This window comes from Struthio camelus, chromosome 19 (assembly GCF_040807025.1).
Source record: "Struthio camelus isolate bStrCam1 chromosome 19, bStrCam1.hap1, whole genome shotgun sequence".
Taxonomy (NCBI): domain Eukaryota; kingdom Metazoa; phylum Chordata; class Aves; order Struthioniformes; family Struthionidae; genus Struthio; species Struthio camelus.
The window spans coordinates 4,050,974-4,063,245 of record NC_090960.1 but is presented as its reverse complement, the minus strand read 5'-3'; the positions used below and the strand labels follow the sequence as shown (position 1 = coordinate 4,063,245).

The following is a 12,272-nucleotide window of genomic DNA, read 5'->3' as shown; positions in this document are numbered from 1 at the left end:
TTCCCTCCATAGCTGCAATTCAAAAAATTAAATAATCTGACTGAACCACTGGCCAACGCCATCTGGAAGTATTCTGTCTTGCCTCTTTCACGGTATTGGCTGGGAAAAAATCCCAGTATTATTTACAAAATTTTATTGGGAAAACTGTAGTAAACGTACACATACTCTGGGGCCTTTATTTGACACAAAAGCCATGAGAAAACCCTCAAAGCAACTACACAAAAATAAATGCAACTTGCAACATACTAATGGTGTCCCATCAAATGACTCTCTCTTGCAACAGTCAGTAAGTGTGCTGCACCCGCAGCTTTCCTTATTGAAGCCAGAACGGTTGAGTTGCCCGTCTAAGGTATTTATTACGCGATGCCAACCAGTCTAAGTGCCATGTCTACATTTAGCAGCACAAATGTGTAGCCTGCAATCACAGCTTTCTACGGGAAGAAAAAGAGCTCAGCAGGAACCAATTAACAACCAAACAGGATGCAGAGCACAGACATGAAGGAATCCCACTGAAGGAGTTCAACACCTACAGAGTAATTCCTTTGAAAAAGTTTCAGGCAAAGGCTCACACCAAACAGCCAACCATTTATCAATTATTTTTACCGCTGTTCCTAAGCATCCTTCACATTTAATTTACCTCCAATTCTGAATCTCAAGGCAGTGGCATCATATTTGGCATCTCTTGGGAACTGTATTTTCTAAGAGAGATTTTTGTCAATATAACTTTCAGAAACAATGCTGTACTGGGAAATTGGAAATTTTTGCATAGCAACACACACACAAAGACTTGTGATCAACATTTTTGTCCCTAGAAGAATGATGAACCTGCTGAATTACCAGAAAATAAGTACATGTTATTCGTCAAATTGTGCGCATTATGCCAGAAAGTTTAAGCCATATTTAAGAACCTTGCTGCAAAATGGCCTAGAATAATGCAAATACTAAACTGTATCACTTGGGACGATTTTCAAATTAGTTCTCTCTCATGGTACAATTACTTTTTGAGCCTGCATCACCATCTTTGAATTGCTTCCCTACTTAATGAAAGGAGCATTCTCTTAATGACAGTACCTTGGACAAATTTACCCCTCCTACGTCAAGAGGAAGCAATTTGAAAAGTTAGCTACAATTAAGTATCACTTGAGATCTATTCTGATCCTTTGTAACTGCACATTACCATACCTGTCCCTTTCAGCGCGTTTCACATGGTTTGACAGGAGAACACGGAGACATTCTGCTTTAGAGAGAACAAAACCATGAAAGAACGCAGATGGCAGGGACAGGAAGGAAGTCTGGTGGGTCTGTAAGCTGTGAAAACTCAGCCTAACGGTATGACTTCCTTTAGGGTGACTACAAGAAACACCAAACAGGCAATGATAACAGCATCATACCCTGTTCTTGTTTCACTGTGGACACTGTGAAATCAGCTTCTTACAGTACCAGGTTTAAAGATGTATTAAGTGGTGCCTTTAAGTTCCTTTCACTGAAGAAGCAGTGTTGGTCACCTGGGACAACACACTAACCCATCCTCTCTCCTGAACTGAAAGCTTTTGATAACTTGAGTGTGTTTTATGGCCCTCTCCTACTGTGTTTCCTAAACTATATCATGGTTGTTTTTTAATTACCACAGAATATTTTTAACATTTCTTCAAAGTTCTGAACCATTTGAAATTGGGACTCCCTTTGAGAATTCTCATTTGTTTTGCAGACTTAGCTCTACCTGTAAAAAACATGATCGAAGATTTCTCTTATTCCTTCCCTTATTTCAACTCTGTCCATCCTAATTGCTGCCCTGTGGTCCCCCTTTGAGTAAACATACTCTAATCTGATTGGCACAGAACCTTTCCGCCTATTTACGTTCCACTGAAAGGAAAAATCAACAATAAAGTTCGTTACCGACTTGCAGACACTTCAGATACCAGATAAACTATTCATCAGTTAATCCCAGTTACAATAAAAAGCATGTACAGAACAAATAAAACATGTTGTGTAAATACACATTCTTAAGTGGATCCTAAGTGATAAAACTCCCCTCTCTGGTCCTGCACACGGAAGTTCCATCGGAGGCAAACAACATATTACATGTCTATTGAGAGGGACAAAATAGTCCTTCAACCTGAAAAAAGGATTTTCTGAAAGGCATGCACTGCAACTTCAGACTTGGAATGGGCGGGAGGGAGGAGCGTGTGTGTTTGCACGTGTGCGTGCACAACCAAAGCTTTCTCACAAATCCTGAGAGAAACACCAGGAAACGAACTGCCACCCTCTTTCCTTCCTCTCTCTCTCTCTCTCTCTCTCTCTCTCCCTCTCCTCCCTACCTTGGTAACTACTGTGTTACTTTAGCCTTGCAGAATGTGATGATTTATTTTTAATTTTATTATATGTTGGGAGTAATACCTGGGACTGAATCCAAGTTGCCTTTGTGTATTAAATACTGTGAAATGCAGGAAATTACTCCTTACCTGATGGAAGATTTTAGGGTATTTCTTGTGCTCTGAACAGGATGGCTAACTCTGAGAGCATTTAGCTATCCTACTGTGCTGCCTGCTACAAGAAAAAATGACTTCATAGAGATTTGCTAGTTAACAGTCTCAAGTTTTTTTTTATTATTACAGTTTTCATTCTTGTATTGATAAAGAATGCCAATTAATACGGTGGTTCCTGATTGAAGGAGATATTGAACGAAATCCTAACACTGCTGAAGACAAATGCTCTGCCATGGGTCTCAATGCACAAGATAGGGACCAATGTACATAAACCCATTGCCCAAGTTATTTACTTCAAAAAACTTGCAAAATTCCAAAACGAGTTGTTATTTACCTGTTACTTCCAGTCTGTCCCCAGTGACTTCAGCTTTCAGATAAATCCTTCCTCTTTTCTCTGTGTGATCCATTCCACAGAGGCTTGGGACATTTATTACGCATTGTTTATGAACGTTCATATCACAAGCTGTGGATATAAAAATGGTTCAGAAAACCATGAGAAACCAACAATATGCTTACACTGCAAACACTGAGCAACGGGAAAGTTAGGCTTACAATGCATACATAACTGTTGGCAAGACTTTGCGTTACTAGATTTTTTAGCAGGAGACTTCCAAGACAAATGAAACGCAAGTGAAATATTGGACTTTGGCTACCAACTGAACTGCAATTTCAGGCTTCAACAGTGCATTCATCTGTCCACTCCAAAACCAGCCTTCCTCAAAACTGACACGGCAACTGCACACATCGAACTCCAGACACCTCCTTTGCAGTAACAGAAGCGATGGGCGTTAGCAATGATTGCCTTTGCGCTAGTACTGAAACACCTATTTGAAATACACAGTACTATAATTAACTGCCATTTGAAATGGTCTTTTCCACAGCAAAGAAATAAGAAGTTCTACCCTGTATTTCCACCTAGTTTCTAAAACACCGTTTGGTAACACAGAAAAACTTACTTACTGTCACATTTCATCCCTTGATGTATGAGCCCATAAAGCAGTGACCCACAGTGGTCACAAAAGGTTGGGCTGCCATATGTGTGGATCTTAAACTTGTGCTTGCTTCTGGGATCCTAAAGAAGAAGCAGAGAGAGATTCTCAAGCCACAGTAAATAAAACTGGCATACCTTTAACGTATTACTGTAAATACTGAACACTTTATAACTCTGCATCCTGTGCTACCGAAAAACACCTTGCAGCATGTAGCGCACTGACAAAGCGGAGCGGAAGGGAACAGCCTGGCCCCCTCTTCCCCACCCGCCCAACAGCACCTACCGCGGTCCAGCTTTATCGGCCGCGCTTGCAGGCTTTTGCTCCTATTTACCTTCGCTTTGGCTTTGGCAGAAAGAATATGTCAGTTCAGTGAACGCAGGCTTGTTTCTGCCGTTCACCTACGTTACAACTTCAATTTATCGGCTGTACCTAAACAGAAGGTGTAGTGATAGGATTCATCCTGTGCATAAAGTGTCCTTACTGTCTGTTCATTTATAAACTGTGCCTAACGGCAGCTTGTTGTCAAACAATAAAAAATGTCTCTAGTATAAGTGCTTTATCAGTAAATCACAAAATTCAGGAACTCTTAATAGTAATTTGGATGGAAATACGACTATGAGAAGACAAAAACTTACCTTCAAAACTTAATATTTTAGCATATTATATTTTGTGAGAGCTTTTTCTGAAATTTTAATGAATTTTTCTGTTTTGATTGCAAGTTTTATCATGAATCTGTAACCAGTAGTTTTCACGGCACCGATAAAATTACATGACTAACATGTTTTCCAAGGTAACCAGTAAAGATTTTCGGTCAGGAATTCCAAGGAATGCTGTATTTCAGCGGTTCTGTTTATTATACAGCCCGAGACATGAAATTCAAACTGCTCAACAACCATATTTATTTTGTAAACACAGTTAACCTACATGGAAGGACGTTCAAACCGCGCCGGAGAACATCTGCTTCGTTATTCATTAAAGATGCAGCCAACGGCTCTTCTGGTGCCGGGTCATGGGAACGCTGCCTTTCTCAAAGGTTATCTGATAGACATGGGCTGACTATGCCCTCCAAACAACTTAAAATATGTTTTCAAAGCTAACTGTTCATTAATTTCTTTTTGTTTGGAAGATGTAAGGGAACTTGCTGCCTTATAAATACATACACTTAAACATTATTTTCCTAAGTACATCTGCTGCTAAGAAGGAGAAAATCCACAGCTTCTGAGAATGACACTGAATAAACAGACTTCTGAAGTTGCGTTTAACATCTGACATAAGTGATATTTATAACTATAAAGTAATGATATAGAGGGGAAAGAACTACAGGAAATTATTGTAGTGAATGTCTAATAGAATACATTGAGCCTGTCTATTATACTGAAATTATATAACAAACACGACCAAATAATTCCATTCCAATCAATATACATGGTAATTAAGTTAAGCAGGGGTGTGCGCTGGCTTAAAAATGTTTTGACATTTAAGGACAACTATTCCACACTTACTACGAAGCAGCACTACATGAGCAGAGGCCTACTCCTGCGCCTGACTGTGTGCGTCTACAGAATAATTGGAAAAGACTTTTTATGAAGCAATGAAATACAAACAAGCACATAAATAAACAAGTCAAGTTGGATCAAACTTTGAACTTGGCCCTGCAGGGGTCAACATATATAACTTGAATCATCATTCACGTCTAAAAATAAACCACATTTTCCATCAACATGTGAGAATGCCCATTGTATTATGTCTAAAATGAATAACTCAATATGAATTAGATCATTTCAAAGAACAGTAAGCATATTCTTACTATTATTATTTATTATTCTAAATGCACACAAGAAATTAGTTCTTGCTGGCACTGCATAAAAAAGTACTCTTACAAAGAAAAACAGTATCAAAACTCCTGCTGAAATGGAAACTCTGGGTACAGGAAATCTATTTTTTTTTTCAATTTCTTCATGAGAAGCAAATACAAGAACCTCAGAATCATTTAAAGGCTACCAAATAAAAATCCTAAAATTCCACCAGAAGTAGAAATTTAAAAAATGGGGGGCAGCCCTCTGAAAACGGGTTGTAAGGTACAGCAAACACGCAAGCTATCTATTGTAATGGGTCAGATCAGGTGGAGAGGCCACCGCAATTTCAGCAGTTAACACGTTCTAGGTAGACCACTGACGTAATGACTTCCTCTGTACTAGAATAACTTATTTTTTGATTAAATGGGTGATACTTCAAAAATTCCTCTATGACCACTGCAGGACCGTTCCTTCTAATCAGCAGCTCGTTTGCGCTCTCAATACAACTGTGGATGCGGCAATTCCCGTCGCACTCGGGCTTCTCCCAGCCCTCTTACAGGGAGCTCCACAACTATCGGCTTTGCTCGCATTTCACGTCTTCTGCATGCACGAATGTGAGCGAACGGCATGTTGTAACTGCATCAGCCGTGCTTGCTCTGGCAGCAGAGGAACTGAAGGGTTATCGCAAGCCTCAGAGGCAAACTTCATGCCAATAAGCCCTCCGCATAATGAGATGTTCTCTCACCACACAGATGGGCAAATCCTAAGGATAAAAACCAACTTGAAAGCAGATTTTAGCTGTGTCTTTGTTCGGCCTTTAGGTCGTGGGTAATCAAACTAGGCAGGTAGTGGGAGACACCCACTACTACACGAACCCTCGGGGGAGAGAAGAGGTGTAAGGGAAGAGCACAGCGTCGCTGGCGGGCGCCGCGGCCCCGACCGCCGTGACGGCACGCGCGCTCCTGCGCCCAGGGGTTAGTCTCCTGGTACTGCCATGTTCCCTGACATTTTTAAGCAAAACATTCAATGTTGTTTATAAAACAGGAGGCATGACATTTAGTGGCGTTTTAATCACTATGCTGGCTTGCGAAAGAGGAAGTTAAAAAGAGTCAGCATGATGTATCTTTGAGCCCTAATTGCTGAAATATATTAAAAGACAGTATTAACAAAATATCCTTTCTAAAAGGCCTTATCCAAAGACATTGAATAGCTACTGTTCAAAAAAAATTAGGCCAAAAAAGCTTTTAAGAATGTAAAACATCAAATAATTATTAATTTGCAAGCAAGTCTGACAATGTATAAAGAAAGCTAAGAAATCTCTATGCATCTTTCATAGATGATAAGGTGGTGTTATTCCTATACTTCACGTGGCCGTCTCATGCAGCTGGAACTCCCCTCGAACCTACAGTTTACATTTTAATTATAACTGTATCAATAATAATTATATTGCCAATACTATTTACTACCTGTATTGTTACAAGCAATTAACACTTGTTCATTACGAACAGAGTGGAACACCAACCAAAGTGAAATATGCATTAAGGGGTTATGTACAGGTACTGCGAGAGGAACGTTGGTTTTTTCCTTCAGTTTTCAGCTGGAGACGGGAGCTCGCGGGGTACGCTCCCTGCTAACCGAAGCGCAGGACTGAAGACGGTCCTGACTGCTGCCCCGACTTCTCGAGACACACACCTCATTCCTCAGCGCCTTCATTCCACCAACAGACCAAGCTTACCTGATAGCGCTCTTTAAGCCTCATTTCACAGAGTGAAACAAGAAATAAAAACAATTACAAAAACACCTCAACGTTATTATCTTGAAAGCTTTTAAAAACCTTGACCAAAAAAAAAACCCACCCCACCCCAGCGACTGCTCTTATTTGGGAAAGTTAACTGCGGTGAATTTTCTTCAGCTATCCCCTTTCGATCGATGCAAACTCTGAGCGGCTCCAGGAGCTCTGCTGGCAGCCGCCCCTCCTAGTAAACACGGGGAGCGGAGCCAGGAGCCGACGGAGGGACTGCCAAATAATGGCTGCTCTTTGCAAGAGAACTGAACTTTGCACCAAACTTGGCGTACACTAATTGTGAAACTCTAAATGGAAAACCCACTTCTCCTTCCAAATCCCATCAAGAACACAAAGCGGGAGAGCAGCAGTGGGAAAGCAGTAGCATGGGACTCGTTCAGCCGCGATGAGCCATGCGCCGCATTACAATCGACGTTGTTTTCAGGCTGGAAAGCGGATTCTCTGCTATCGTTAAAGACGGTTCCACGTTTTTATGAGTACAACTGGATGGGACACGGTGTAATTAAACGGGAAAGGAAGCTCTGAGCAATCAGTTTCAGAGATATTTAGCTATTTGCCTTTGAAATACCTTTGAAATTAGCAGAACGTAAGCCAGCGCTCTGCAAGGTGACCTAATAGCATGATAGACTAGAGTTTCCGAGCCTTCAGCGGCACGGATGGGTGCAGAACGCCTACAGAGATGAACGGTAATTGTGCGTACAGCCCCGAAAATCAAAATCCTATTTCTTAATCTCAGATCCGAGACTGGCTTGCCACGAAGACACTGGGCATTACTGACCAACTGACCTCTGTGAACAGGCTGGCGCTCTGTGGACTTACAGAAAGAAATCCGAAATTCGAGCAGGAGCCTGTAAAAAAAAAGGCATTACGAAGCCTGCAGAAGCGACGTCCCCGGGCAAGCAGCTGCCCGCCCACGCCAAGGCGCTCAGAGCTGCCGGGCGAGGAAGAGGAAGGCGTGCGCTCGCAGCCCAGCAGAGGGAGGCAGACGAACGCCCAGGCACGGCACCGAACGACACGTTTTTAAATCCATGCGCTTTCATTGAACTAAACGTTGCCCCCTGCAGCGCTATTGCCATCATCTCTGACTTTTTTCTTTGCTTTGCAAAAACGAATGCATGCCCTTTACTGAACAGCCACAACTGCAAGCACCCTCCTGTAAGAAATCGTTCCACGGTTTTTTCTGGATCAAAGACGGAGCGTGGAATAATTGAAAGTGCACGGTTAACCAGCGGCAGAGCGTCCAGCTGGGCTTGAACACATTACAAAGCAGCTTATGAGTATTTTATTTCTGTACTCTTTCTGAAAGCTCCCTTTTGATTAGAATTGTATTCCCATTGATAGCAACGCTGGATCTACTATAATTTTGAAGCCATTAACTCAACACGTTGCTTTAAAGTATAAAGCATACAAAAAGCACCTCACTGTGAGGTTTGCATCAGAGCAGCATTGTTTTACTACTTGTTCGAGTACTTTCATCGTACCTGACTGGAGAGCATCAGCAACTGCGTCATGAGAACCGCGTATCTGAGCTCAAAACCTCGGAAACTACACCCCTGCGGTCTTTACTTCAGCAGCTTCTCGTGGGGCATCCACAGGCTGTGAGATTTTGGCAAGCAACTTGGATCAATGCTGCAAGCAGATCTGTCAGTGCCGGTTCCTGTACTGCACTAGTTATCAAGGTGGGGGAAAAAAACGACTGTTTTCAGTCATTAACACCAACACGCACACGGTAATTAGGCTTGAGGCAGGATTCAAGATTTAAAACATTTTTAAAACTGCCTCTGCTTGGTGAACATTTTTTTTCTGTAGCTGAACTGTTATTTTGTGCTTGAGAAGCAGAATATGCTAAAATGCAAAAGCAAAAATACTTAAGAGTGACAGTGCAAATTATATTTTGCATTACAAAAAGCATTTAAAATTTTGAGTTCTGCACCAGTACAGCTGACTACCCGTAAGGCCGCAACGGTGTATCGAGGCCTACAGCACAAAGGGCCTTCTTGTGTACATCTAGAAATGAACCCAAGTCTTCCAGGTCCCAGCTCTGTGACACAACCACAGGACTGTTCTGCATCCTCAGCTGGACTCTTATAAATATATGTATTTACTAGTTTAACTGTCTAAAGGAAAGGTAAGCTTTAAAGGGCCCAAATTATTCACTTGGAGAACAGAAAAATTATTTCTGAATTCCTGAAAATCTCAGAATCATAAATTGAGATACCAACTGGTTGACTTTCCAATGAAAACAGAAGAGGAGACAATATATTAAAGAAGTGCAAAAGTAAATACAATAAATTATAAGAGAGGAGAGATCGGTGCTCCTCCTTACAATTAGAAATGCCCTGAAAGACTAGCAGGTCTTTTTTCTCCACGTCAACACACAACCCTTAAACATTTCCTACTGTGACAGAAACACTGACTATTTTCAACCGCAAACTGCTGTCCCTCTCCAAATTTAAGCCAGGGATCGTAAGAAACTCTGTTCTGACAGGTCAGTGAAACCACTGCAACTTGTTCTGCATATATTTTACTTAAAGCAGCTTTAACTTTCCCATGCAAATACCAAGCTAATAAAACATATTACAGAAAAACTTATGACACTAAATCCCACATACATCCTCCTGTACCATCGTAAGGCAAAACCTCCTTTTTATTTAGAGAAGTCTTCAGACTCCAGCTTTTCTAAATACCTCACTAAACGGCGACTACAACCTCTAAGCCCGTGTCAGTTTAAGTCACTTTCTTCTCTTTACTGTTTATTTTCCTGTTCAGATAACAAAAACACCAGTCGGTCATTTGCAAAGTGCTGTAATTTAAGAAAGCAGCTTCCACCTAGGTGGGTCATGTGTGTCAAGGAGCTGGATGCTTCTCCTGGAAGTAACTGCCAGGGCTTAAAACATGTCTCGTACGATCGCAGTCCAGAGGCACAAAACAGCACAAAGTCATAGTTTCACTGGAAGCAACTTCACTCCTCCCTGACTGAAGGAGGCTGCCCGAGGGGGGAACACTCAAGGACAGCAAAGAGGATTTGAGACTCTCGGAAATGACTAAGTGACATTAGGAAGTCAGCAATATACAGACCATAATATCACTTTCAATTACAAAACATACAAACGTTGAAAGCTGATGTGCTATTTCCCTCTAAGAGCTGCAGCGCTGAAAAGTTATTTTCCTGCTTTCAAGAAAGGACAATAAAAGATAAGCTTAAAGTGCACCAGAGCACACGAGACTCTCATTGCATCAAGAAGCCAATAAACCAGAGTCCCAGCGGGGCTGAGGCTGGCGGCAGCTCGGGACACGGCCCAGGCCCACCCGGCTCGGGCAGGGCCAGCTGCAGCAGCACCGGCTGCGCAGGACCGTGGGGTATCTCCAAGGACGGGGCCGCCACAAGCTCTCCGGGCAACCCCTTCCAGGGTTCGACCACCCTTCCAGGAAAAAGCTTTTCTCAAGTTTGCATGGAATTTCCTACATGTCTTATTGCCTCCTGTCCTGTGTCACTGGCACCACCACCGAGACTCGGGCTCTGCCTCCCTTACTCTCCCTGCTGGGTGTTCACACGCGCTGAGAGATCCCCCGCAGTTGCCTTCTCTGGGCTGAGCAGTCCCAGCTCTCCCAGCCTCTCCTCCCACGACAGATGCTGCAGGCCCTTCACCAGCTCCATGGCCCTTGGCTGGACTCACTCCCACACGTCCACGTCTCCTGCATGCGGGAGCGGCCGGCACTGCTGAGGTGGCCTCCCCGGGGCTGATCTCCTCCCTCGACCTCCTGGCAACGCTCTGCCTCCCGCAGCCCTCGACGCTGCTGGCCTGCTTTGCCACCGCGGTGCATTGCTGGCTCGTGGTCAGCTTGGCCACTAGGACCTCTAAAGCCACTTCCCAGGAGGTTGGCCCCCATCCTGTGCTGGTGCAGGGGGTCTCCCGCCACAGCACGTGGCTTCGGGTAGCTCCAAAGCTGGGTGCCAAGCACCCGCTGCTGCCCTGGGGATCCTTCCACAGCTTGATGTGAGGCTACTGAGAGCGCCTTCCAGTAGCGGAGAAAGTGAGGAATGATACAACCACACTTTCTCATTTTGTAAAAAATTACAGAACAGTTTAAGGTGAAAAAATAAAAAATAATTTTTTAAAAAGCTTCAAAAGCAAATCGCAACATTTTATTATAATAAACTCTGTTAATTCACGAGTGAATGACTATACGAGTTCCGGTTAACAGGACACGTGAATCAGAATGCTCTAAAACGTTTTTAGCATTATTATTTTTACACATCTCAATCTCCAGCTAGAGTCCATGCTAACCCACAACCGACTCTTTCCAGCAATTCTGCCTCTGTGAAGAATTAGGAGTTTCACTCTTTGGAATGACTTTAAGATGTGGCTTAAAGGAAGCATTAACTCCTTCGATACCTGAGAAGTGGGAATTCTCTCACACGCCGTGATGCCTGTGATGTCCTAGAGGGCATTAAGAGCATACAGTAACACAGGTAACGGAGGGTTAAGATGACCAAGATAAAGCAAAACCACAGATAATAACAAAACATATGTAAATTAGGCTTTCAAACTGTACGAGAAGAATGCAATGGTGAAAAGGCAGAGTTTAGAGAACAGTGGTAGGAGCAAGCTGAGCTGACAAATACACACGCTCGATGGTGCTGCGGCCGGACCCACCAGCCCGGGCGGGAGCAGCTGCAGACCCCGCTCGGCAAGCCCGCAGCACGGCCAGCGCATCCAGGGCTTCGGCGCTTGCAACCGAGTCACGCTTGCTGCAGCCGAACAGTCCTTCAGGACAAGCAACTGCACCCCAGCTGAAGGTAACAACAAAAAAATCCCTTTCCCGTAATGTTGCTAAGACCGTTTCTCTTTTTTATTAATCTGGACAGATTTAAGAAGGTGGCCCTATCGCTTTTCTTTAAAGTTACACTAACACAGAAAATCCATCTTTAATTAGTTTTGACAGTTATCAACAAATAACTCTTTGCTTCTCCATACTTGTGTTGAGGAGAACTTGACCACAGTTCAAAAATGATTCTGAAGCAGATTTTTTAGCCCCCTCCTGGAATGCACACTAAATTATTATTTTTAATTAAAAGAAACAGGTGGCCATTGAATCAACTGATTTTGATTGCTGCCTTTTGTTCATGTTCTTCTTGTATAGAATAGTACTGATTGAGTTGGCAAGTGCAGAAAGACGACTGGCATGACTG

The 12,272-nt window shown here is 42.9% G+C and overlaps 1 protein-coding gene across 3 annotated transcripts in view; it reads right to left on the bottom strand.

Annotated features, from left to right (window-relative positions):
• The window catches only part of PRKCA (protein kinase C alpha), a 166,635-nt gene that overhangs the window by 58,342 nt on the left and 96,021 nt on the right, over positions 1-12,272 (bottom strand). For all 3 annotated transcript variants that reach the window (XR_011135498.1, XM_068913761.1, XM_068913762.1), the window contains 2 exons: positions 3,447-3,558; positions 2,821-2,949 (listed from right to left, as the gene is read on the bottom strand). Coding sequence is in view for 2 of the 3 variants with exons in the window: in XM_068913761.1 (XP_068769862.1) it covers positions 2,821-2,949; positions 3,447-3,558 (241 nt within the window). In the remaining variant the exon portion in view is untranslated. The remainder of the gene's footprint in view (positions 1-2,820; positions 2,950-3,446; positions 3,559-12,272) is intronic.